Genomic DNA, 22,547 nt, shown 5'->3' with positions numbered 1-22,547 from the left:
TAACACCTTTGCCTCTTGCTCCAAATAAAATCTACAAGAAAACAACAATTAGAACCAACATCAAAATCTATTGAAAACACAACATAAAAGAGAAACAACACATAGAGAGAGAGATTAACACCTTTGCCTCTTGCTCCAAATAAAATCTACAAGAAAACAACAATTAGAACCGACATAAATTCTATTGAAAACACAACATAAAAGAGAAACAACACATAGAGAGAGGGGGGGAAGAAAGGAGAGAGAGATGAGTACCTCTTTCTCCTGCCCCAAACAACCTCTGCAATAAAACAACAATAACAGTAAGAAATGACATCAAACCCTATTGAAAAAATTGCAAACAAGAGAAAATGCAAAGAGAGATGGGAACCTGTGTTTTGCCCAAAATCTAGAGCTGCGTTGAGAAGAAAGTGTAGAGGTAAGTAGAACGCTCAAAACCCTAATTACTCTCAGCAAAGAGCTTCAATGGAGACAAAAATTCACAAGTATAGAGAAGAGAGGGAAAGTGTTCTATTGCTCAACTTTTAGGTCAAACTAATTTCGTGAGAGGAAAAAAAATCAAAATTTTAAAATTCTCCAAAAAAGGGGGGAAATACGAGGTGAGAGAAACTCAAATTTTGTGTACTATTCATTCTCCCTTTTTTAAGTTCCCCACTACCCCTTTTTTTAATACAAAACCCAAGATTTGGAGAGAGAAGATTCACCCTCCATGGATGTCAACATCTAGCCTTCCTATTGGACAATCCAAAAGGCCTACATCTTAAACTATATTATTTTTAAGGGGCCATTTTGTGAGTTCATTTTTTTCCTAATGATAGTCTAGAATTCCACCCTTGATTGACATGTCAACTCCCTTTTTTCATTTCTATCAATAAAAAAATAAAATTAACCCTATATTTTTACTAATGAGCTGAGGAAACATTGTAAGACACTAAGGCACTTGTGTATGAAATTTATAAATTAAAAAAAGACATTTACCACATGTCTTTAGACCTAGAAATGCCTTGTTTTATCATTGTAAACCTTGTTTCTGCTTGTATAACCTACAATGAGCTAACAAGCAACATGTACATAATTGTAATGCTAGAAATAGGCCTAAATCTCCAATGACAAAGTTGTCTTTAATCCCCCACATGCTATACATGTGTGAGGGAAGGGCAAAATAGCCCCCTCCATGGGCTCTAAATCACCGCAAAGTGGGCATAGTCCCCCTCCAGTCAGTTGGTTGCACCCCTTCGAGATCTTTGATAGTGAGGCAAGGCCACCTTTCTTTTATCCCATACTCAAAAAATTAGAAAATTTCAATAGTTGACACATAAGTCCTCCACAAAAAGTTCTCTTTTTCCCCTTGCAACCACAAGACACCTCAAAATTCCATGATGTAGGCAAGAGGTCCCCGCTTCCCTCTTCTGCCCCAACTATAAATAAAAGACCAATTGTGTGGAGTGAGGCATGAGAGACAAATAATAGTAGAACTATGCCAAGTAGAGAGGAGTAATAAGAGAGTTTACAAGAGTGAGAGTATGAAGAGGGTAAAGACGAAGACTATCTCAACTTAGCACATCCCCAAGGAAACAATCGCAAGCCACTTCTAAACCCATTCTCTTTCTCTTATCTAGCACCTTTCTCTTTTCTCTACTTGTGATCCCCCCATGAAAGAAGCTCAACATGATGGGATTGTCTAACAAATTAGGATATTCAAATGTTTCTAGTCCATCTAATGAAGCAGGGCCTTCCCACATGGTTTGACAACTCTTAATGTGAGGATAAACATGGTGAACGACACTTATGCTTCAAACACTTGTAATCAAGTATTTCCCTTTTATTATCTCCTTAAAAATTCATGATTAAGAAAAAGAGAAAAGAATATACTTGAATTCTTTAAAAATAATATCTAAAAGAAATAAATGCATCACTAATAATGAATATACTTGAATTCTTGAATATAATATGTGAAAAGAATAGATGCATAGCTAATAAGAATGAATTCTAAATTTTTTTTTATAATTCAAAAAAACATATTATAAAAATTAATTAGTGTTAGTTTAGAAAAAAGACATAGGATCTGCACATGCTTAAATTACTTAAACAATTTATGAGTTGAGGGAAAAGAACTAGGAGCTAATTACTCATAAAAAAACAACACACATAAAACATAATGAATGATGATTATATCAAATATTTGTTCTTGCTTTTGATAATTCATAACCTAATATGTTGTGATCTTCAAATACTTGTGGATTGCAAACTAAATAAAGGCAACCCATAGGGATATTGTTACTAAATATATTTAAGAAAGAGAGGAAGGTCCTACTCAAATAGGTCAGGTTGCCCGAGTTTAATGGTAAAGGAATGAAGATTCAGATAAGTGCTAAAAATTGGATCAAGCATATGGAAGATTACTTCTTTGCTAGAACAGGTTTGAAAAACCAAGAAATTGTTAGAAAACAGAGTTGCAGCATTGGAATGTGTGCATAAGAGGGAGAAAGAAGCTCAAAGTACAATAACAAATTCTTGTTTAATAAGTTTCTCAAGGTAAAACTTGGGTACACTCTATCTCACACTTGATAGTGACCCATAGGTTGTTTATATAGCCTCTGCCAAGCTAGGGTTAGGGTTTCCCCTGCCCCTAAGGCTATTCACACCCATTTGCCCTCATACTCCCTTGCTTATAGTCAGTTCCTATGCCTATCTTCTAACACCCCCCCTCAATGCCAGGGTGGCATTGGATTATAAGGCATGTAAGATGTCCCCCCCTCCCTTCTTGGGATGCCTTTATAAATTAGGCTTACAAGAGTGTTTCAGGTAGATGATTTAAAGAGTCAAAATAGTCGATCTTTAGATGGATTGGAGGCATAGTTGGCCACCAATTCTTTGGGTACATCAGGAGTGTTGGGGCATTTACTAGTGATATGCCTTGTCTTCTTGCATTTGTTACATTTCATTTTCTCGGGATACTTCTTCCAACAGTTGTTTACAAGATGTCCTTTTTTCTTACAGAAAGAACATCTAGTGAGAGCTATATGTACCAATACTTGATCACGGGAAGTTGAAGATGCCTGACTGTTGCTGCTTTCTTTGTGGTTCCTCTTTTTTTCATCCAAACAAGATTGAATGGTACTTGCCAATGTAGGATCTGGAATGTTGGTGAGAGTGGTTACAAGAGCAGGAAACACATGTTTTACAACTTTTAGGAGAATAGCAATAGCATCTTCTTCATGTATTGGAGCTTGTACAGAGGCAAGCTGTGCCATAAGTCCCTTCATGTGAGAGATGAATTTTCCCAAATCTTCTCTTGATCTATATTCCAAGCTAAAGAATTCAATTTTAAGGAAGATTTTATTATTTTTACCAGTGGCTCCATAGAGCTTTTCAAGCTCATCCCATTTTTCTTTAGCAGTGTTTAGTTGATCAACATGATGAATCAGGGACTCATCTAAGTGTAGCATTATGATTGCTCGGGCACGTTGGTCATCCTCTATATCAACCAGATTTGCAGAGTTTACAACTCTAGTGCCTTGAATGAAAGGCCAATACCCTCTCTCCATCATTTTGTACTTTATAAGTACCTGCCATGGGTGGGAATCTTTGCCATCAAACTTTCAAATTTGAGGACGGACATCAGCATATGTTGTGGCCATTGGGAAGGTCTTACCACTTGTTAGGATAGGGTAGTGTCTAGTCCCTTACAAATTTTCCACTGAATGCGGAAGCAAATCAAACAATTGAGATAAAATTTGCAATGAGGAGAAAGGCTAAAAATCATACAAATGTAATATTTCAAGGTATGATTGTGGTGGTCCTTTCTTATGTGCAATCTTCTTCCGAGGTTTAATAATCTTTTTAGGTTTTAATGAAGTAAACCTAGACTGGACTTCAGGCTCCTCCTTGTGGTATGGCTTAGTGGATGAAGCTTGTGTTGGACAAGGTTGGTCTATGATCTCAATGCTTGTTGCTGATGATTCCGAGGAGAGTACAGTGACACTCATCCTTTTGATTTCATTGACCAGTGTACTTGAAACAAAGTCACTCAAGATATGCAATACACTTCTAGTGCATGATCGTCTATGTGTTTATAATTGTACACATAGCCTTACAATTTTAAGCAGAGCACTTAGTTGTTTTCATTTCCTGATAAAAAAACATTTAGATTGTGTAGGCATTAGCAGCAATGATGATTTAAACAAAGTGCCTTAGTGCTTACAAGCACTCATATGTAGCTCATGTTGGTAAATGTCGATCTTAATGAGCTTGATGTTGACTCTTCGAGTAGATGAACTTTTGAAATGAGATTGCTAGATTAATAACACAATCTGGAAGAGTTGACTTAGTGATTAAAATCACTCTTGATGACCAAACATTGAAAAATTTTGAAAATGGATGAAGCTTGAAGCTCCTGGCTATGGCTACCCTAGTGACTGACAGTTAGGGTTTGGCTTGTAGCAGCCAACAGAGGTTGAATTTCTCAGAGCCCTCTTAGGAGTAGATGGCCCACTAGGGGGGCCTACAAAAGCCCTATGGTAGCCGCCATCAATGCATCTCCTACAACCCGTGTTTTAGGACAAAGTAGTCGCCTGGCCCAGAACTGCACCGTTCTGACTCAGAACGTAATGCCATCCTTCTGTGTGCCTTATTCCACAGTCTATGGTGATAGGCAACTACGCCCTGAGATGTGAAAGAGTTCTCAGAAGGAACAAGGAGCTCATATGGCCTCCTTTGTCCTCCCCAAGTCCTCCATCAGAGGTGGGTCTGGTTTGGCTATGGAGGCAAGAGATAAAAGGTGAAGATGATGGACAATCATGCGTACTTAGTGAGGCTGAGGGTATAGGAAGCTGAGGGGATCAGAGGAGGCTATGATACCATGTTAGGAAACAAAGTTGTAGCATTGGAATGTGTGCACAAGAGGGAGAAAGAGGCTCAAAGTACAAGAACAAATTCTTGTTTAAAAAGTTGCTCAAGGTACAACTTGGGTACACTCTATCTCACACTTGATAGTGACCCATAGGCTGTTTATATAGCCTCTGCCAAGCTAGGATTAGGGTTTCCCCTGCCCCTAGGGCTATTCACACCCATCTTCCCTCATACTCCCTTGCTTATAGTGGGTTCCTATGCCTATCTTCTAACAGAAATGATCGCATGTTTGAGGCTTATAGGAGAAGCAATGCTTTGGTGGAAACAATGGTGTCGTAACAAGGCTATCTCCAAGTCTGTTGCGACATGGAGAAAATTAAGGTGGCAGTTCAAAGCTCATGCTTATCTTTTGTCTATCAAACTATGAAAATGAGCAAGTTTTTCAACCTTAAGCATGACTCTAGAAGGGCATTATTCCTACTTTCTTACATTGTAGAAGTACGCACCCCACATGACCTTGAGTCAGCAAAGAGACATGTTTCTATTAGGGCTTGAATCCGATTCTTAATGGTCAATTAGATGCAATGAGGCCCAATGACCTGAAAGACACCTTTATGAGGGCACAACCATTGATGACCACTCTTCCCAAGAACTATAATAGGTTCAATATGTTTCCTTAAGCCAAAAGAGATCGATTGAATGATTAGTAGGGAAATTATTATCAAGACCATACTAATCTTGTCAATACTCCCTAGAACCATGGAAATACTAACAATAACAATAAGTTTTTCAATAACGAGCGGGATTGCTTCAAGTACAATTGCACTCAATGTTCCAATAGGGAAATGAATGCCCATGTTAACACTACTCATAATCATCCAAGAGAGGGAAACTTCAATAGTCAAAGATGCAAACATATGGGAAGGCACATTAGGGAAAATATGGAATAAAAAAGGGTGCTTTAGATTAGGACTTAATGACTCTTCTAATCAAGAAAAATTTGAAGTGGACTAATAGAAGAGAGAATGATGTTCACATTTTGTCTAGTTTTGTTAGAGCTTGGGTTGTTTTTTGGAAAATATGAATGGTTTTTTGATTTAAAAATCAATAAAAGAAGGGATGTTTCAGTCGTGGTATAATAATATATGAACTTATTAAATTTAAATTCATTTTTAATTCAAAAAAATATTGTTTATAGCCCAAGTTGCAAGCTTGAAATTCGGGTAATAACTAGATTATGCCACATGGTAGGCATGATATTTGGCATGATGCAGATTCCAAAAGATATGAATTTCAAATCACCGTTGTCATGCTGGTATATCGCAGAAACAGTATGAAAATCTTGGGAGTGCACGATCATCTAGCTTCCTTATTAATCTAGAGATTCAATGCCATATTATTCATTAGTGTTAGTGTCCATAGTATGGATGGTTCAACAATACAAGATCTTTGTTCCATTTTAGCTTATTTTTCATATTTTGGCCATTATTTCTTGTAAATATTCTCAAAATGTATTGTATACTTCTAGAATAGGGTAACATGCAAAAAGCAAGGGGATTTCTAGATAGTTTTGAAAAATCTCATAAAAAAAGAAGGGCTCCCAAATTTGCACAGCGCATGATCACAGTTTGGAGGCAACATATAACACTGTGGACTAGGAAGAAGGAGAAGGAGCAATCCAGGAGAATTTTGCAAAGGTGTCTTGGGGTTTTACACTCCTTTTGGCACCAAGGGAATGATCAAATATTTTGTTTGAGTGGCAAAGGAGAAGCTAGTGTTTGGTATGCGTTTTGGGGTATAACATGGAGATCTAGGAGATCTAATGCTTGGAGATTGCTTTCGATTAGTAGTAGACATTGTCTAGATAATCCAAGAACCATTTGTCTTGGAGTTTAGCCATCAAATGATTAGCTTATGACTGCTATAATGACCAATAATACACAAGGCTGAAGTGTCTTTGGAGTCCCATGCAAGGCTTTTGTTCCCCTTCTTAGGTTCTATCAATACATAGTGCTCTTGGGAGAAGTACTTGGGCTTCACCTACCAAGAAATCATCTAAACCTATTAACATTTGGATTGTTTGGACTGTTTGTCTTAGATGTATATAGTAGAGTTTATATGTAATACATGCAAAGTCTGATTCATTGAGCTTTCTCTATATTGTGTAAAGGATTTGGGGCAGACTTGGAAGAAGATTTTATGATTGATTCATGATGAATGGACATGTCTTGAAGAGAACTTGATTTTCAGCATTCTTGGGATTCATTTGAATCTCCTACCTATTATTTTTCTTCTCTTCTATCTCTTATTCTCAATTTCCTTCTCTCTCTGATCCATTGTGGATACGACCTTTTGACTAAAACACGTCTGACATATGATTTTTTATGTCGAGAAGTGCTTAAAAATAGCCAAAAATTTTGAATTTCAGGGAAAAAATAGACTTTATCGAAGGCAGCGGTGGCAATCAGTACGATTTTAAGCGGCAATGCCTGAAAGTGCTTAAAAGACCCACTAGATGACAGTTGGTGAATTTTCATAATTTTTTGGCGTGTCAGATGAGACCCTAGGAGATGCCCAACAGTGGAGGACTTTACAACGGACGCCCAAGATTTTTTGGACTTCAATTCGGACACCAGACGATGGAGAGGGAGTGCCCAAGAGGCCAAGCCCAAAATGGCAAGTGGAAATTGACTTAAGAAGTCCCAAAAGTCGCGACCTTTGGGGTCTCCCTTTGGGAGCCCAACCAAAAAAAATCAAATCGTGTGGGGAGGGGGGGGGCATTCACGCGCATAGTTTGAGAGAGGGCGCCATCATCCAATGATTGAGAGATGGGTTATGGGGGCCGTAAGCAACCCCCCCAACTGACCGGATACATGATCTGCACTCTATCTACACTTCCAATCGCTGGTCTCCACTCCTCCATTGGCTGCCTGGTTGTGGAGATAAAAAACCAGTCTTTCTCTCTCCTCCTTCTCACTCCTGCATAGAGGCACTTAATGTGGCAAGAATCAAGAAGAGAATCGAGTGATCGATGCTTGTCCAGGAGGCACCAAATTGTTCCAAGAGGCTGAGGAGGTTGAAGGCTGAAGATCTATGCTGAAATCCATGACTGATTGGTTAATACACAGTCCCAATTAAATATTCAGGAAACCCGAAACATGCAAAAAGGCGGTATGCTCTATTTTATGAAAGAATTTTGCTTGTTTTTTATTGTTCATGGTCTAAATGGTGTGCACATGGGTTGAAATTTTATTTGAATGTTCCTTGCATTATGTTTGAAGGCTAGAATCATGGTTATCCAGAACCCGTATTGATTTACGGCAATTATAAATTTTTAAAACCTGAAAAAACACTAATTTTGATGGAAATTGATAGTTTCTTTGATTTTGAGTGGGAAAAAATGAGTGGACATGGGATAAAATAAGGGAAAATGTTGAGTTTTAGTTCCAATGATTAGTCATTAAAAAAAACCAGAAAATACCTATTTTCTATTAAAAATAAATAGGAAAAAATAAAGAAAAATTGGAAAAATGGGTTTCTTGCGTGGAAAAAATATGGAAAAGTAAGATCTATGTATATGAATGTCTGATGCGACTGAAGCATGAGGTTAAGCCTCAGTTTGGCCCTTGTCCTTTGTGTTAACATATTTATTGCTTTAACATACAAAAAATGACATAAAAAATCCCTTTACACCTATGCACCGCATCAAAATTTAACAGTGAGGGGGAGGATGATATTATACGACAGTTTAAATGTTGAAATAATAAAAAGTATAATTGTTCTCTTTAGCCATAACATTTAGCCATAACATTAAGGTTAGCCTTGGTGCTAGGTTCCTACAATGAAGTGTTGCGTATTAGCAGAAATTCATTAAAAGGGTTGTTTTTGCATGACACATAGGCTGATTTTAAACCATAATTGTTTATGCACAATCATACACTTTTGCATGAATCATATATACATGGTGTCTATTCCTGGTATGCATAACACTTGGTTGAATGATAAATGACCCACGCTGGAGAGAGTAAGGCATCCAAGCTGCATGTCTAGACAGTGGGTCCAAGGGGACAAGTGAGAAATGGTACATTCCTGGAATAATATAATATTGGTACCAAGAGTGGAGTCCATTTTGTATGTGTTATATATGTTAGTGACGCATCGAGGGGCCATTCCCCAAGGTATAGAAGGGTCGTAGTGGGGCCGTAGCAATCAGCCGAGGGGTGCCTCCTATGTTGTTCTACGTGGTGAATTACACCAAAATGTGTAGGGTCTCCCTCTGAGAATTCTGAGAAGGTTAAGGGTTGGACTATAAACATGATACAAATGCAAAATGTACGTATGATGGCAGGGCAATGTATCTTGTAGACACTCCTGGCCATGACACTGTGGGGTTGTCTTATGTATGTTAGAGGTTCGGTTAGTGCTATAGTGAGTGCCGGTCCATTTTAGGTCCCATCAGTGGTGCGTCTGTCGGGAGTGGCCAACAAGTGGTGGTTCTCAAATCTAGTGTTTCTAGGGACCAAATATTCGGTTTATGTCCTCTGACAAGGACCGTCAAGTCAAAATACAAAAAGCAAAACGTGCTGAGAGGGCTAGACGGAAGTTGGAGATTGTGAGACGCTATTCTCCTTAAAGGAGCAGTCTGTTACACATAAGCAGTAGTGGTTCTAGTAACCTAAGTGTTATGAATAGCTCTTCGAGTGCAAGTGGAAGTCTTAGTACTTCCCTACTTGTAGTTAATTAACCCACAACAAGTGGGGGTGTAATTGTATCTACACAACCTCCTGTTGTCATTTCGGTTGTAGCCATGGTACAACCCATCGCAATTCCAACAGGTACATCGGATTTACCAGAATTAGGAGCACTTTTGCCCATTTTCCATGGGTTAGTAGAAGAAGATGGAGAACTCCATATTAAGGAGTTCCAAACACTCATGTTCAACTATCGAATCCAAGATGAAGGACACCTAATGATGTTCTTCAACATGACGTTAAAAGGAAGAGCAACAGTATGGTATCACGGTCTAGAAGCTAGAACCATAACTAGCAATGCCCAATTCTTTACGGATTTTCGTAGAGAGTTTGCTCTTGAGAAGGGTGGACAGTATTGGTTGCTTGTCTTGAATGTAACACGCCAAGAGCCAAATGAGAATGTCCAGGCCTATGCCAAAAAACTAAAGCAAGTTCTTCACAAACTTAATACTTATATTCCCATTCCAGCGGCTGCACAGTTGTAATATTTCCTACATGGATTGGATTTCAATATCCAAGTGCAGCTTAGTAGTGTTGCTTTGGCCTACATTGACACTGCTATTACCCAAGCAAAAGGAGTAGAGTCACGCTTGCAAGCGGCTTATGCAGCAAGGATAAATTGGAATGGTAATAAATTGGCCTTGACCAATGGGAGTCAAAATGATCCTATGTTAAATGTTAATGGGAGAGGTATTATCATGCCAAATTTGCCTATGTTATGAGCCTCTCCTAGTATGACTATGCCCATGGCTAGTCAGGTGGCCTCACTAAATAGTGGTGGAAGCCAAACAATGAATCCTAATGTTGTCCCAGTAGGTCAACGGCCAATTCCTAATCAAGTAGTTAGGCCAATGGGACGACAGATAGGTTGATCCGCCACGGCTATGAGTCGAGTGCCTCTAATGTCCTTGGCAAAGTTAAGGACATGATGAAGCACTATACTGATATAATTTTTAAACAATACAGACAAATAGCTGTGGACATCAATTTTCTTAAGAAGCAACAGAATTTGATAGGGAGTCGACACCCTGAGGAGGGTGCCTCCTCAAGATTCAGCTGTAAGTGGTGTGATGGCCAACATTTCCCTAGGAATTGTCCAAATGTCAAATGTGATATTTGCGAAAAGTTTGGCCACTTAGCTACTACCTTTTGGAGTAAGATTAGTTCTCTCCAATAAGGGAGCAAACAAATAGATCCAGTTAACCATTACGCACAAGGGAATAATCTCCAGCAAGATGAGGGACCAAGAAAAATACTGCAACGAGGAAAGGCTACTGTAGAGGACTTGCCTCATGGCAGTGGAGTCAGCCTTATTGAGGTCGTATGTGTCAATGATGATGAAACTTCTAATCTACGAGTAGTAACAAGAGATCAAAAGATCAAAGAGGGTGACAAAGGAATTGTAAAACCTATCGAGGGAAGCCCTAAGCAAGATGCTAGGGAAAAGCGAGTCCTGAATCCTGATATGGAAGGTGGACCCCTTTAAGACCTGTTGGTAGTAAAATTGATCTTGAGAAGGATAAAGGATTGCCAAGAAATAAGGTAAAAGCTAAAAAAGAGGCACCAAAGCTAATTGAAAGACCAAAGGAAAGAATGGTTTGGCACGAGAAGAGAACTTTGGCTAACTACCATGACTTTGACCTAGCAATTTCTCTTTGCAAAGTTAAACCAGACGTAAACCTTCTACAATTGATTAAAATTTCTCAAGGAGTATGCAAGGAATTCAAGAAAATCCTACGTATAGGGTATATTGTAGGACCTTTGGGCATAGCTAGAGTGGGAGAAGATTGGCTTGATCATGCTGAAAAGCATTGCCCTAGGGTTCCAGTGTATGTGGATGGAATATTAGTGGAGCACACTATCGTGGACACTGGATCCTTCGTCAATATCATGAGTTCAGATTTGATGGAGAGGTTAGGTCTAGAGATCCAAAAAGACGGCTCCACACTTCTTAGGATGGCTGATGATAGTCTAAGACAACCGAAAGGTTGCATCACTAAAGTACATGTTACAGTTGCAAGCGTGGAATGCTATCTGGACTTTAGGGTGATACGGTTTGCAGGACATCCTAGCTATCGAGTTTTGCTAGGCAGACCATGGATTCTACGCATAGACTGTCAAGTCGATATACCCGCTGGTCAAGTGATTCTAGGTCAAGGTGCCCATCGTGTAATAGTGGATGCTTACCCAGAGTCTCCTTAGAGTGAGGGATCTCCATTATCATCCACTAAATTAGAAACAAAAGATGATCCATCTAGTAGTGAGACGTCATCGAGCGATGGATCTAAAGAAGGATCCACTACAGAGGATATTTATCAGATAACTTTGAATGAGCCGATAGAGCCTCAAGATCGAATAAGAGATGCGGACGCTATTGAGTTGGACCTTGGCATGCCTAATGATTCATGACCAATCAAATTAGGTTCCATGCTCAGTTCGAAAGAGAGAGAGGACTATGTGTCCGTGATTCAAGAGTTCCGCGATATCTTTTCTTGGAGCTATGATGAACTTAGGGGTATTCCTCCTAGTCTGGATGTGCATACCATTCTTGTAAAGGAACGTACCCGCCCTATACGTCAAAAAGTAAGGCATATGTCTTTTGAACTAAGGGATGGGCTATTTGAAGAGCTTCAGAAGTTGCGGAAGGCAGGTTTGATCTTCCCAGTTTAGCATACTGAATGGTGTTTGCTAGTTGTGAATAGGAAGAAAAGGAATAATCAAATCCGTCTTTGTGTAGACTTTAGAGAGATAAATAAACGGACTGTCAAAGATTACTACCCGTTGTCGTTTATTGACCAAATTTTGGATCAATTGGCGGGTAGGAAAACATAGTTGTTCATGGATTGCTTTGCAGGGTATAACCAAATGGCGATTACTAAGCAAGACAAGCTGAAAACGACATTTATCACTGTCTTCGGTACCTTTGTGTACCATGTGATGGCATTTGGGTTATGTAATGCACTTGGTTTGTGGCAAAGAGCAGCCGACAAGACCTTTGGTGACATCTCCCCAGAGGAGTTGAAAGTATTCATTGATGAACGGGGAGGGAGGGGGCAGCCACCGTAAGAGAAAGGCAGTTGATTATTTTGCGGAAGTGTTTCGAGCGTTGCAAACAATTTTGCATAGCTCTCAATCCGCGGAAGTGCATCTTTGGAGTGCCTTATGGGCTATTTTTAGGCCATGTGGTCACTTCCATAGGGATTGCGACTGACCCTGAAAAAATCAAGGTCATAGTCACCATGAGGCCGCCACGTACTCCAAAGGAAGTGCATAGCTTTCTGTCATCGGTACGGTATTATCGGAGGTTTATCAATGCCTTGGCAGAAAGAACATTGCCACTGACGAACCTATTGTCCTTTAACTGTTAGTTTGTATGAAGTGATGCTTGCAAAGTATCTTTTGACGATGTGAAGCAGGAGCTTGCCAAAGCACCTGTTTTAAAAGCACCTAAAAGGGGCGAAATTTTCTATATATTTTCAGCAACAACCATGTATGGTATAAGCTGTTGCTTATCCCAAATTTGGGAGGAGAAGTGGTACCATTTGATAGCTTTTGCTAGTCGGAAGTTGGGCATATCGAAAATTAACTACACCTATATGGAGAAGTTATACCTTGCGATGGTATTTATGACCAAAAATTTCAGGTACTACATTCTTTATGAGAAGGTGGTTTTTTATACGAAGGCGGAAGGGCTTTGATTATTGTTGAATAAGTTATAGTCGCCTGATCATTTAGCAAAGTGGTTAATCACTTTGCAGGGATTTGATTACGAGATTAAGAGCAAGCCGCCAAAGCTACAGGGCATTGGAGCCCCAAGAGGAACACCAAGGAAAAGGGAATTCTCTTGCAAGAAAATCTATCTTGTAACATCAATAAGCTTGTTTATTAGGTTTTATATTATCACAATGAAGAAAAGAACACCAGACACAACAAATCTTCATACAGCATCATGTAGATCTCCCACAGGTTTGATAGAATCAACTATATTCTTCAATATCTTCATAAAATCCATCAATATAACAAAGAAAGCAAAGAAATACACCATCTTTGAATGGAAATACATCACATAGTATTCATCTTCAATATCTTCATAGTCTTCTCTCTCAATCTCTCACATACAATCACTCTGTTTTAGTAGAATTTGACTATCTCTGACTCTCTCTCTCTCTCTATCAATAATACATCATATCCTCACTAGAATCTCTCAAAATCGCCCTCAATAATCCTTCTTAGATCGTGGATACCCCTCCCAAGAGGTATGTCTGATATGAAGAGTCACCAGAGCCACTACAGTGTCTTTTCATAGCTCACTACTGTCACTTCACTCCAGTCTTCAAGTCTTCAGCAGCAGCTACTTCTTTCACTTCTTTCAGCTCTTTTGCACTTGTATTCACCTCTTTCCAAGGCTAGAAAACTTTCCCAAGCTACACTCTCATCCAACAGAACACATACAGAAGCATACAAAATAGTCACAGTACAGTACCAGAACAGAGACAGAAGCTCTACAGAAGACCTACAGAAGGTTACAAAAGGTTACAGAAGGTCATCAAAACCACATAACTCATACTCAAACCATTCCAAACTCTCAAAAACTATTCAATAAGCTTTCACAAGATCTCAATCTTCATCAATCATCAATCCATCCCTCCTTACAGAAGATAATCAAAACAAAACAGAACATAACAGAAGCTATACAGAAGGTATACAGAACCAATCAGAACCTATCAGAACATCACAGAACCTCATATCTCCACTAATAAACATCATGAACTTCCAAAACATAATCAATATCATCCAAAACACTCTCAAATCACTTCCAAACCAATCAATCATCTCATAAAATCAACCATTCAGCTCTCAAAAACAACAAAAAACAGCCAAAAAACAAGTCATTTCAACACTCAACATATCCCCACACTTAATAAGGAAGCGTCCTCGCAACCCAAGAAAAAGAAAATACAAGGTCATTCAAAAGCTCAACTTTGATCTTCAATATCTCTTCAAAAACAATCCATCCAACCACGACCCCAACTTATAACATGTATCTGATATAAAAATACAATGAAAGGAAAACCCTTTATACATTAACACTTCTTATCAAAGTGGAAAGCACAGCAAACTTGGAAAGGATATAAGAGGTTGTCTTCTTCTTCTTCATCAGCATCTTCAACTCTCCAACCACGACCCAATCACCACAATTCTCCAAAAATGTAGCTCGCACGAAATCCAATCCAATAGACAATCACCACGTTTTTTTTACATAAAGTAACTCACAACATAAACACTACACACAACACAACCATCTGAATGACTCCTCCAAAAAGAGAGATTTTCATTAAAAAGCATCCACCATACATTGGAAAAGGTATCAATGAAGATGATCCCTCTTGAAAGATTGATGATTTCAGAAACGATCCATAGATAAGGATTCATCTACAAATGTTTTGGGAGGATTCTGAAAAAACTGAAGACAACACATCCTTTCCAATAGGACAAGGTATCGGCTAGGCAAACAAAGGGCATGAAAATACAATATATCCAACTGCTGGGAATCAATGCTCACATTGACATTCATACACAACTTTGGAATAGGCTTGGAATCATTATGAGAATGCCTATGCATATACGCCAGATACCAAGCAAAATGAGCAGTTAATCGCACTGAAGGATCTGCAGACTGTGAATACTGCTGAGCAAAATGAATATAGTTCTGGTAAGCTTGACTAGTAGATGTCCATTCTCCTGGTATTACTGGCCAGTTGATCTGAGGTCCTGTAAGGGAATCATTCGAGCTCCATCTCCTTCTTCTGGAAATCTAATGATCAAACCCGTTATAGTCACTAATCAACTGAGGTGGTTGAGATATAGAAGTGTTAGGAGAGGGAAGTGGAATAAGGAAAAGTGGATGAAGTGAGGGATAGGCAAAATCATAAAAGGAAAAATGATTTAAAGAATGAGTGGCAGAAATTTGTATGGAATCACTTAAGAAGGATGTTAACTGATAAACAGGAAAGGTGGAAGGTACATGAATGGATGGAGAAGGACACAGTGGAGAAGGGGAAAATACTCTATCCTCAATAAAGGAGCAGTATGTAAAAATGGGAATTTGAGGGAAAGATTAAGGTTGGAAAAGAATGGGTAAAATGGTTGTGGAATGGGATTGACAAAGGGAAAGATATATATCATATCGGTGAGCCCCACTCCATCCATCCTCTAAAAGAGGTAAATCCATCGTGGAAAGCTTCATGTAAAAGGTCAACTTTTGTAAGTGGTAGTGGACAAAGAAAGAATGGTCTGGAGGAACATATTCCTGAAACTGCTCAAATGTAGACCATAACAGATCCATTTTGGATTGCAATCTTTCCACTTTATCTTGGAATAGAGGACACAAGGTAACCTGTCTCTGAAGAGCAGCCAAGTCTTGCTGTGAGAGAGAAGGAATCAAGGGAACAATAGGGCTTGGAGGAACAGACCGTGACTTTGCCAGTTGATCTTGCAACTGTTTGATTTGGGAAGCTTGTGATTCCACTGTATCATTAGCAGTCTATAAAGCTGAAAGTTTGGCATCTAAAAGAGTTTGGAACTCTTGCGCTTCTTTGGACATCCTCTCATTCTCCTCTGAAAGGCTAGTAACCTCTGATTGAGCCTCTGTTAATTGAATCTTTAAAGAAGAGATCTCATCTCATTGGGTTGCAACCAGGTGGATTTGTTGCTCCATCTGCTTAAACAAATCTGCTAGGGTATTCTTAGCAGAAGCTAACTCGGATGTTGTCTTATGCAACTGGTCCTTAGATTGCATGAGGTCTTCATAAAAGGAAGCGTACAGCTGTTGAACACAGGCTGTTCACTGACAATTCAATGGAACTCTGAATGTCTTTACAGAGGAAAGGAATTGCATCGCCCAAGACTTGATTGTTCAGTCAGGGAACTGATATGTCCAATGAACCTTCGCGATGTGCTCTGAACATGTTAGTACAAGTGAGATACCCAGGGAGATCACTGCCAGAGATAGCAGGAATGGGCACTGAAGGAAGAACCGAAGGAGCTTTATCCGCTACCCGCTTCAAGCGTTTGCGCTGGATGACCAGGGGAGGCGGAGAATCATCATCATATATATCAATGGATTATGACTCATCTGAAGGTGGAGGAGGAGGTACTGGATCTGATGGAGGAGGTGAAGGCACACTCTTCTGTAAACCTAAGTAGGTCAAAAAGGCAGACAAGTACGATCCATAGGTGACATTGGTAACATTACCCCTGGTGACTTTGACGAAATGTTGATCCATTTTAGTGAGGAGGTAAGTACTCCAATCAATAGCTACTCTTTTTAACACCATCCTTGAAGCTGTGAAAAGCTCTTTGAACAAGTACTGGGATGGCATTTTGACATGCATAAACCTATCCTGAAGAAACTGACAGACCATCTTCCACACAGGATCAGTGATCATGGAAAAGGAAACTCTTGAAGAGTTGATCACCTTCTTAACATCCAGCATTTCCCTAGTCTGCTTTTGTAACAGCTTCAAAATCTCTTCATTAGAGAAAAGCTGACGAGTGGTAACAAAGGATTCACCTTTGAAGAGAAGAGACAGAGCCTTCCCTAGGCCTCGAGGTGTCAAAGTTATAGAAATACCATGGACCAGTCCCGACTTCTTACTGTAGGAGACCAAAAACTCGTCACACAACGATGGATCCTCTAGAAGCAATGGAAAGGAGGTAGCCACAAAAGCAGCGAGTCTCGCCTTCGTGAGAGCCTCAAAAGTGAGTAGGGAAGAGTAATCCCTACTAACGAGTGGGACATACTAGATAGAGGGAGGAGCGTGAAAAGACGCCATTCAGATGATTACACACACACCACAAACACAGACAATCAAGGAGAATGCCTGCAAAGCAACAGATAAAAAACCAAGACTAAGAGAATAACCAAAGCGATAAAACGTGACTCGACCAACTATCCCCAAGCAAATCACAGTCTAGAAAAAATCTGACATGACCTCTAAACATATGGACCGAAAGCTTCATGCTATGCAACATGCAAACACCCAAAACCCCGTATCAAGCAAGAAAGAAAAAAAACTACACACCGTACCCTTAACCGTAACAAAGACACTGAACCAAAACATAACAACAACCCACACACATCAAGACCACAACTTTGATAAACCGGTGGTTGACCATGAAAATAACTCCAATGACTACGCATACCCATCCCACGAAACTAAGTTCATTAAAAATGAGAATTTAAGTGCAGTGAGAGGAAATTAATTTAATGAAAGGTTCATTTTAATAAATTATTAAGAATGGGTGAATTTGTATTAAGTGATAAACTTTACCAAGAAAACAGTGATTCCTTCATATAAATTTAATTACCAATTATTAGGTGAAAGCGGTGCTTTAATTCGAATCCCGGACTTCGATACCCAGACTAGGTCTCTAAATGCAAGTTCATTTATTAAAAATTAAGGTGATGTGGAGCGTTTTTTTGCTAACGCGTACTCTTGTGACGACTGATTCATTTTAATTAAAAATATTAAAGTGCCTCTTTAGCGCACTTAGCGCGTGCTAAGTGAACGGCGAGTTTATTTTTATTTTAAAAAAATAGTGTGTTTAGCGCGAATGCGCGTGCCATGATGGTGTTTAGAGTTCAGTTTTTTTAGTATTTGTTTGTTTGTTTTTGTTTTGTGTTGTTTGTTTTTTTTTGTGGTTTTTTTGTTTATTATTATTATTATTATTATTATTGTGTTTTTAATGTTTGAATTAACCACAGGTTTTGGGGTAGCAGAAAAAAATAACAAATAAAAGGGAAAATACCTGATAGTGGGTATATGGAAATGCAAAGAATGCGCTCTCCTCAATTCAAAAATATCTGGATTGTTTTTCTACCATATCCAAACTAGGTGCAGGGTCCCTCTCCTTCAATCCAAAAGAAATCTGTGAGACATCTTTGAAGGTGTTAAAAGAAGCAAAATCGGCCTTCTGGATGTTGACTCCATTTTCTACTTTTAAGCTAGAAGGCACCTCCATTCTCAAATTCCAAGAAGGCATCATCGGGCTCTGTTCTCTTCCTGCTGACAAGACATATCATTCTTGCTGGAACATCAAATAATGAAACAGAAAAGAGAAACAGAATCAACGTCAACACTTCAGAGTTCGCACTAACCATTGAAGATTCACTAAAGGCTTCGTGCAGACCTCAATAATAGCACGCACACCCACATCAGTCAATTCACACTTTTGAGGGAAAAGAGGTGCATCCTAGAAGTTCACAACACAAATATCCTATTAAGTAATATAGTTATCAATTTGACAATTTAGCGATTCAGTGAGTTTCAGCAGTCAGACCTCCTGCTTGTCTTTGGTGAAGAGCTTTGATCTGTCACCAGGTTTAGTAGCAGCAGAAACATCAGCAACTCGGGTATCAATAAAACGTGGATGCTTTGGAGCATCATTGTTTCGAGCATTTGACAAGTTCTGAGCCCTAAACGCACGCCCAACAGGAATAAGCATTAAGAAGCCTTAGAGACAAAAGTAGAAGAGCAGTTAAAATGTTAAAAGAAGGGAATGCGTACTTCTCAACCAGGTCTATGGCCTGGTCCTGACTTGTGCGAAGGCGTTTCAGTTGCTCCACCTACAAAGTCCCAGGTAAAAAGCAATCATTTCATGTCTAAATACCATTCAGAACCCATGGAATTGCCATGCTAGTGGACAGAAGCTCACCCGAAGTTCAGATGGTGTTTTACGTTTTCCTGCCATACCACCAGTAAGAACCATGTTGTTCCCATGCCGAGGTTGTGGGACTGTACAGACAGTAGCTTCAGCCATAGCATTTGACAACCAGCAATCAGAATTCTGTCAGAATCTAGCACTAGTGAGGATCCTTGGCCAATACAACGTCCGAGTTGGAGTGGTGAATGTCCCTGTTTGCCGATGACAATGCAAAATGGTGAGAAGCATTCCTAAATATTATATCCATAAATCCATCTTCCTTTTTGTATAGCACTGCATCAAACACCTTTACAAGTTTTGTCCTCCACCAGTGGCAGTGCACACAAGCCTAAATAACCAAGAAATCAAAGGAGATCTCTCGTGACCCAAACGTCTGGCAGAGGAAGCATGTATCAAGGATTGGCCCTACCTATTTGGGAGCGTTCATGCATGAAAGTACTTGGCCGTGTCACAAGAAGACACATAACTTATAAGCCCCAATTCTGTCAGAATAGGCTGAATCTACTCAAATTTAGGGGAAGGTTGTTTTCCACCAGTGCAGATTCTGCAGAAAATCCGGAATAACCGAGCAATCAAAGTAGCACCGCTTGTGATGTGACCGGGCACGATGGAGCAAATATGGAGGACCAAACCCTATGCGCTCAGGGTTTATCTGGAAGGCCAACTGTGTCACAGAAAGACACGGAAGCCCTGATTTTGTCAGAATAATCCAGAATTCTTGCAATCGAGGCAAATCAACGATGGGACTGCAACCCAGGGATCAAACATGAGACGTTGTCTAGCGGGAGACACTCTAACTTCTAAGAGCATCGAAGATGATAACGCAAGGCCGGGTTCCTTCCAGCTGCCAGAGAAGAGCCGTTGAGAGCGTCAAGGGCTCGAGCTATGATCAAGGGGCACCTGCGTGAAGGCTGCTGGCGGATGATCATGGAATCATTGTGAGACCGGGGCACGAGAACTCCGCTAATGATAGGCAGGAGCCCTAATCCTGTCGTACCTCTGGCGTTTTCCTGTGCAAGGAGGAGCAGCAATGGGGTTCCTTTTCAAACCCATTCGATGTCCCGCTCTCTTTGTTGTTTGAATTTCCAGTATTGCAGCCTCCCAATCAGGTTTAGATAATGGGATTTTGTATCTCCAAGTTCGTGTTCTTGAATATTTCAATAGAGTCTATTTTCGTTTCCTATGCTTGAAAATAATAGTTCTACATAAAATTTATTTTTTTAAAAAGCACAAGTAGTCTGAAAAACATTTACCATGAACTGAAGGTAAAAAATTTCGTTGATGGATATAGAAGAATCCTGAGGTGTCGTATTAATGAAATGTACATTGCAAAATATAAAGCCAAAACCTAGAAAGTTGCTTCGTTAAAATTTGAGACGCAATGGCCTTGATATTTCACTGTAGTTGCGGTTAAGGATTAGCTTAGAGCTTTGTGAAAGTATAGCAATAACACAAAAAGCACATGAACATGCTGTATCAAGTAGCATGTTGAAGGATGATGATTATACACCTTGCATGTAAGTAGAGGGAGTGATAGGAGGATTGAGACACATAGTGGATCTTTAATAGGCATTAAGTGCCATGGAAATTCTCCCACCATGCAACCTTCCTCCTCCAAGAGGCATCACAAGGGGTTGGAACACGATGGTGTACTAGCCAAGGTGGGCATGAATGGAGAAGCTATGGAGGTCGATTTCCAAGTAGCTCTCATCAAGGACAAAGTGGATATGGAAGCAATTGAGAAGGAGGTTAGATATGAGATCAAAGCCATTTTTGACATGCAAAAGGAATAGACCCATGAACATCAAAAATTCTTGTGACCACCAATCACCTTCTTCCTCCAATGAACCAAACATAGAAATGCTGATTTCAATGCTGCTAGCCTTTTTTTTTCTTCATGGGGTGCATCTGGTTTAAAGATGAGTTCAAATGAACCCCCTAGTAGTTTTACTTTGTGGGCAGGGACTTCTTCTTTGTCCTCGTGGGATCCAAGCAATAGCAAGATTGGATCATTTAACTAGCTCATTTACTTCACAGGAATCATGAAAGTTCCATGTTATTTAAGTATAGACACGAACTTAAAAAAGATTTGAATTGAAAACTTCTGAATTAAGGCCCACTACACACTAAACGGTGGACGGGGCCCTTTCGCAAAAAAAGAGGTGTCCAATGGATATGTGTCACACTTTCATTGGTACTTCTTTGCCACATAGCCAAAAAGTGGTAGTACAAGCTTGCGTGTCAGAACCGAGGAGTGAGAGAGAGGAAGAGACCTTGTTTTCCACAGGTGTTGCATAAGATTAGATTTATTGCATTGGGTTTATTTCCAACAACCTTTGCCTTGAGCCAACATTCTTATTACCTTGGGGTAGTTCCTGTCACGATTGTGGGAGAGAAGGAAGGAGTCTCACTTGAAGCTTTCTTGCTTGCACAATGGGGGAATACACACAGAGATGGAGGCTGAAAACAGTTTTCCTCTTCTTAGTTGTGTAAGCCAAAAAGAACTCACATACATAGAAATAGAAGAACCCTGTATATGGGTCTCAAACCAAACTCAACTAACTAAGGTGGCATACTAACTGAGCCACGAACTAGAGTAGATAAGGATAGTTGTCTTCTAGCTATTATTCATGGGCGGTGTACCAACCGCATCTGCAACTGACAAGTCGGTGACATAAATACACAACGGTCACCCTGGCGTATCACGAGTGGAGCTCGATATCTCAACACTCCCCCTCGAGCTCAATCCCAATTCCTGCACACCAAGTAGGTCTTTGAACTTGCGCAGCTTCTCTGCGCCCAATGCCTTCGTGAATATGTCAGCTACCTGATCCTCTGTGCTGACAAAAACTAGATCAATAAGACCTAGTAAAAACCTCTCCCGCACATAGTGATAATGCACCTCAATGTGCTTTGTTCTAGCATGATAGACTGGGTTATTTGCCAAGTGTGTACTACTCATGTTGTCACAATAAATGACAACTGGCCCATCTGTAGGCTGATGCATATCATAAAGTAGCTTATGCAACCAAGCTACCTCACATGCAGCCATTGCTGCACCCCTGTACTTAGCCTCTCTGCTGGACAAGGCAACTGTAGGCTGTTTCTTGCTGCTCCAAGTGACTGCGGCACTCTCAAAAGAGAACACATATCCACTGGTAGATCGCCTATCAGAAATGCTACCAGCCCAATCAGCATCAGTGTATCCATGCAATTGTA

The 22,547-nt window shown here is 39.8% G+C and overlaps 1 protein-coding gene across 4 annotated transcripts; it reads right to left on the bottom strand.

The window, feature by feature from the left end:
* Positions 1-255: 255 nt before the first annotated feature.
* LOC148019646 (uncharacterized) lies at positions 256-20,410 on the bottom strand. Of its 4 annotated transcripts, XM_087699748.1 has the most exons (8): positions 19,738-20,410; positions 19,320-19,519; positions 19,172-19,230; positions 18,945-19,080; positions 18,763-18,857; positions 18,621-18,670; positions 18,414-18,533; positions 13,649-17,485 (listed from the first exon to the last, which is right to left on the bottom strand). In XM_087699748.1, the coding sequence occupies exons 2-7, from the start codon at positions 19,422-19,424 to the stop codon at positions 18,496-18,498; spliced, it is 483 nt and encodes a 160-aa protein (XP_087555874.1). In that variant the 5' UTR covers positions 19,425-19,519; positions 19,738-20,410; the 3' UTR covers positions 13,649-17,485; positions 18,414-18,495. The 4 variants fall into 4 exon arrangements, with proteins under 4 accessions (XP_087555875.1, XP_087555877.1, XP_087555874.1 ...); XM_087699749.1 differs by lacking the exon at positions 13,649-17,485 and adding an exon at positions 256-280 and having other exon boundaries at positions 19,320-20,410; XM_087699750.1 differs by having other exon boundaries at positions 18,621-18,667; positions 19,320-20,410.
* Between the last annotated feature and the right edge of the window lie 2,137 nt (positions 20,411-22,547).

This window comes from Lygodium microphyllum, chromosome 19 (assembly GCF_053477565.2).
Source record: "Lygodium microphyllum isolate KBCC chromosome 19, Lygodium_microphyllum_v1.1.10, whole genome shotgun sequence".
NCBI classification, from domain to species: Eukaryota; Viridiplantae; Streptophyta; class Polypodiopsida; order Schizaeales; family Lygodiaceae; genus Lygodium; species Lygodium microphyllum.
Note: the sequence above shows the minus strand (reverse complement) of the source record. Positions and strands in the feature narration are given on the sequence as shown.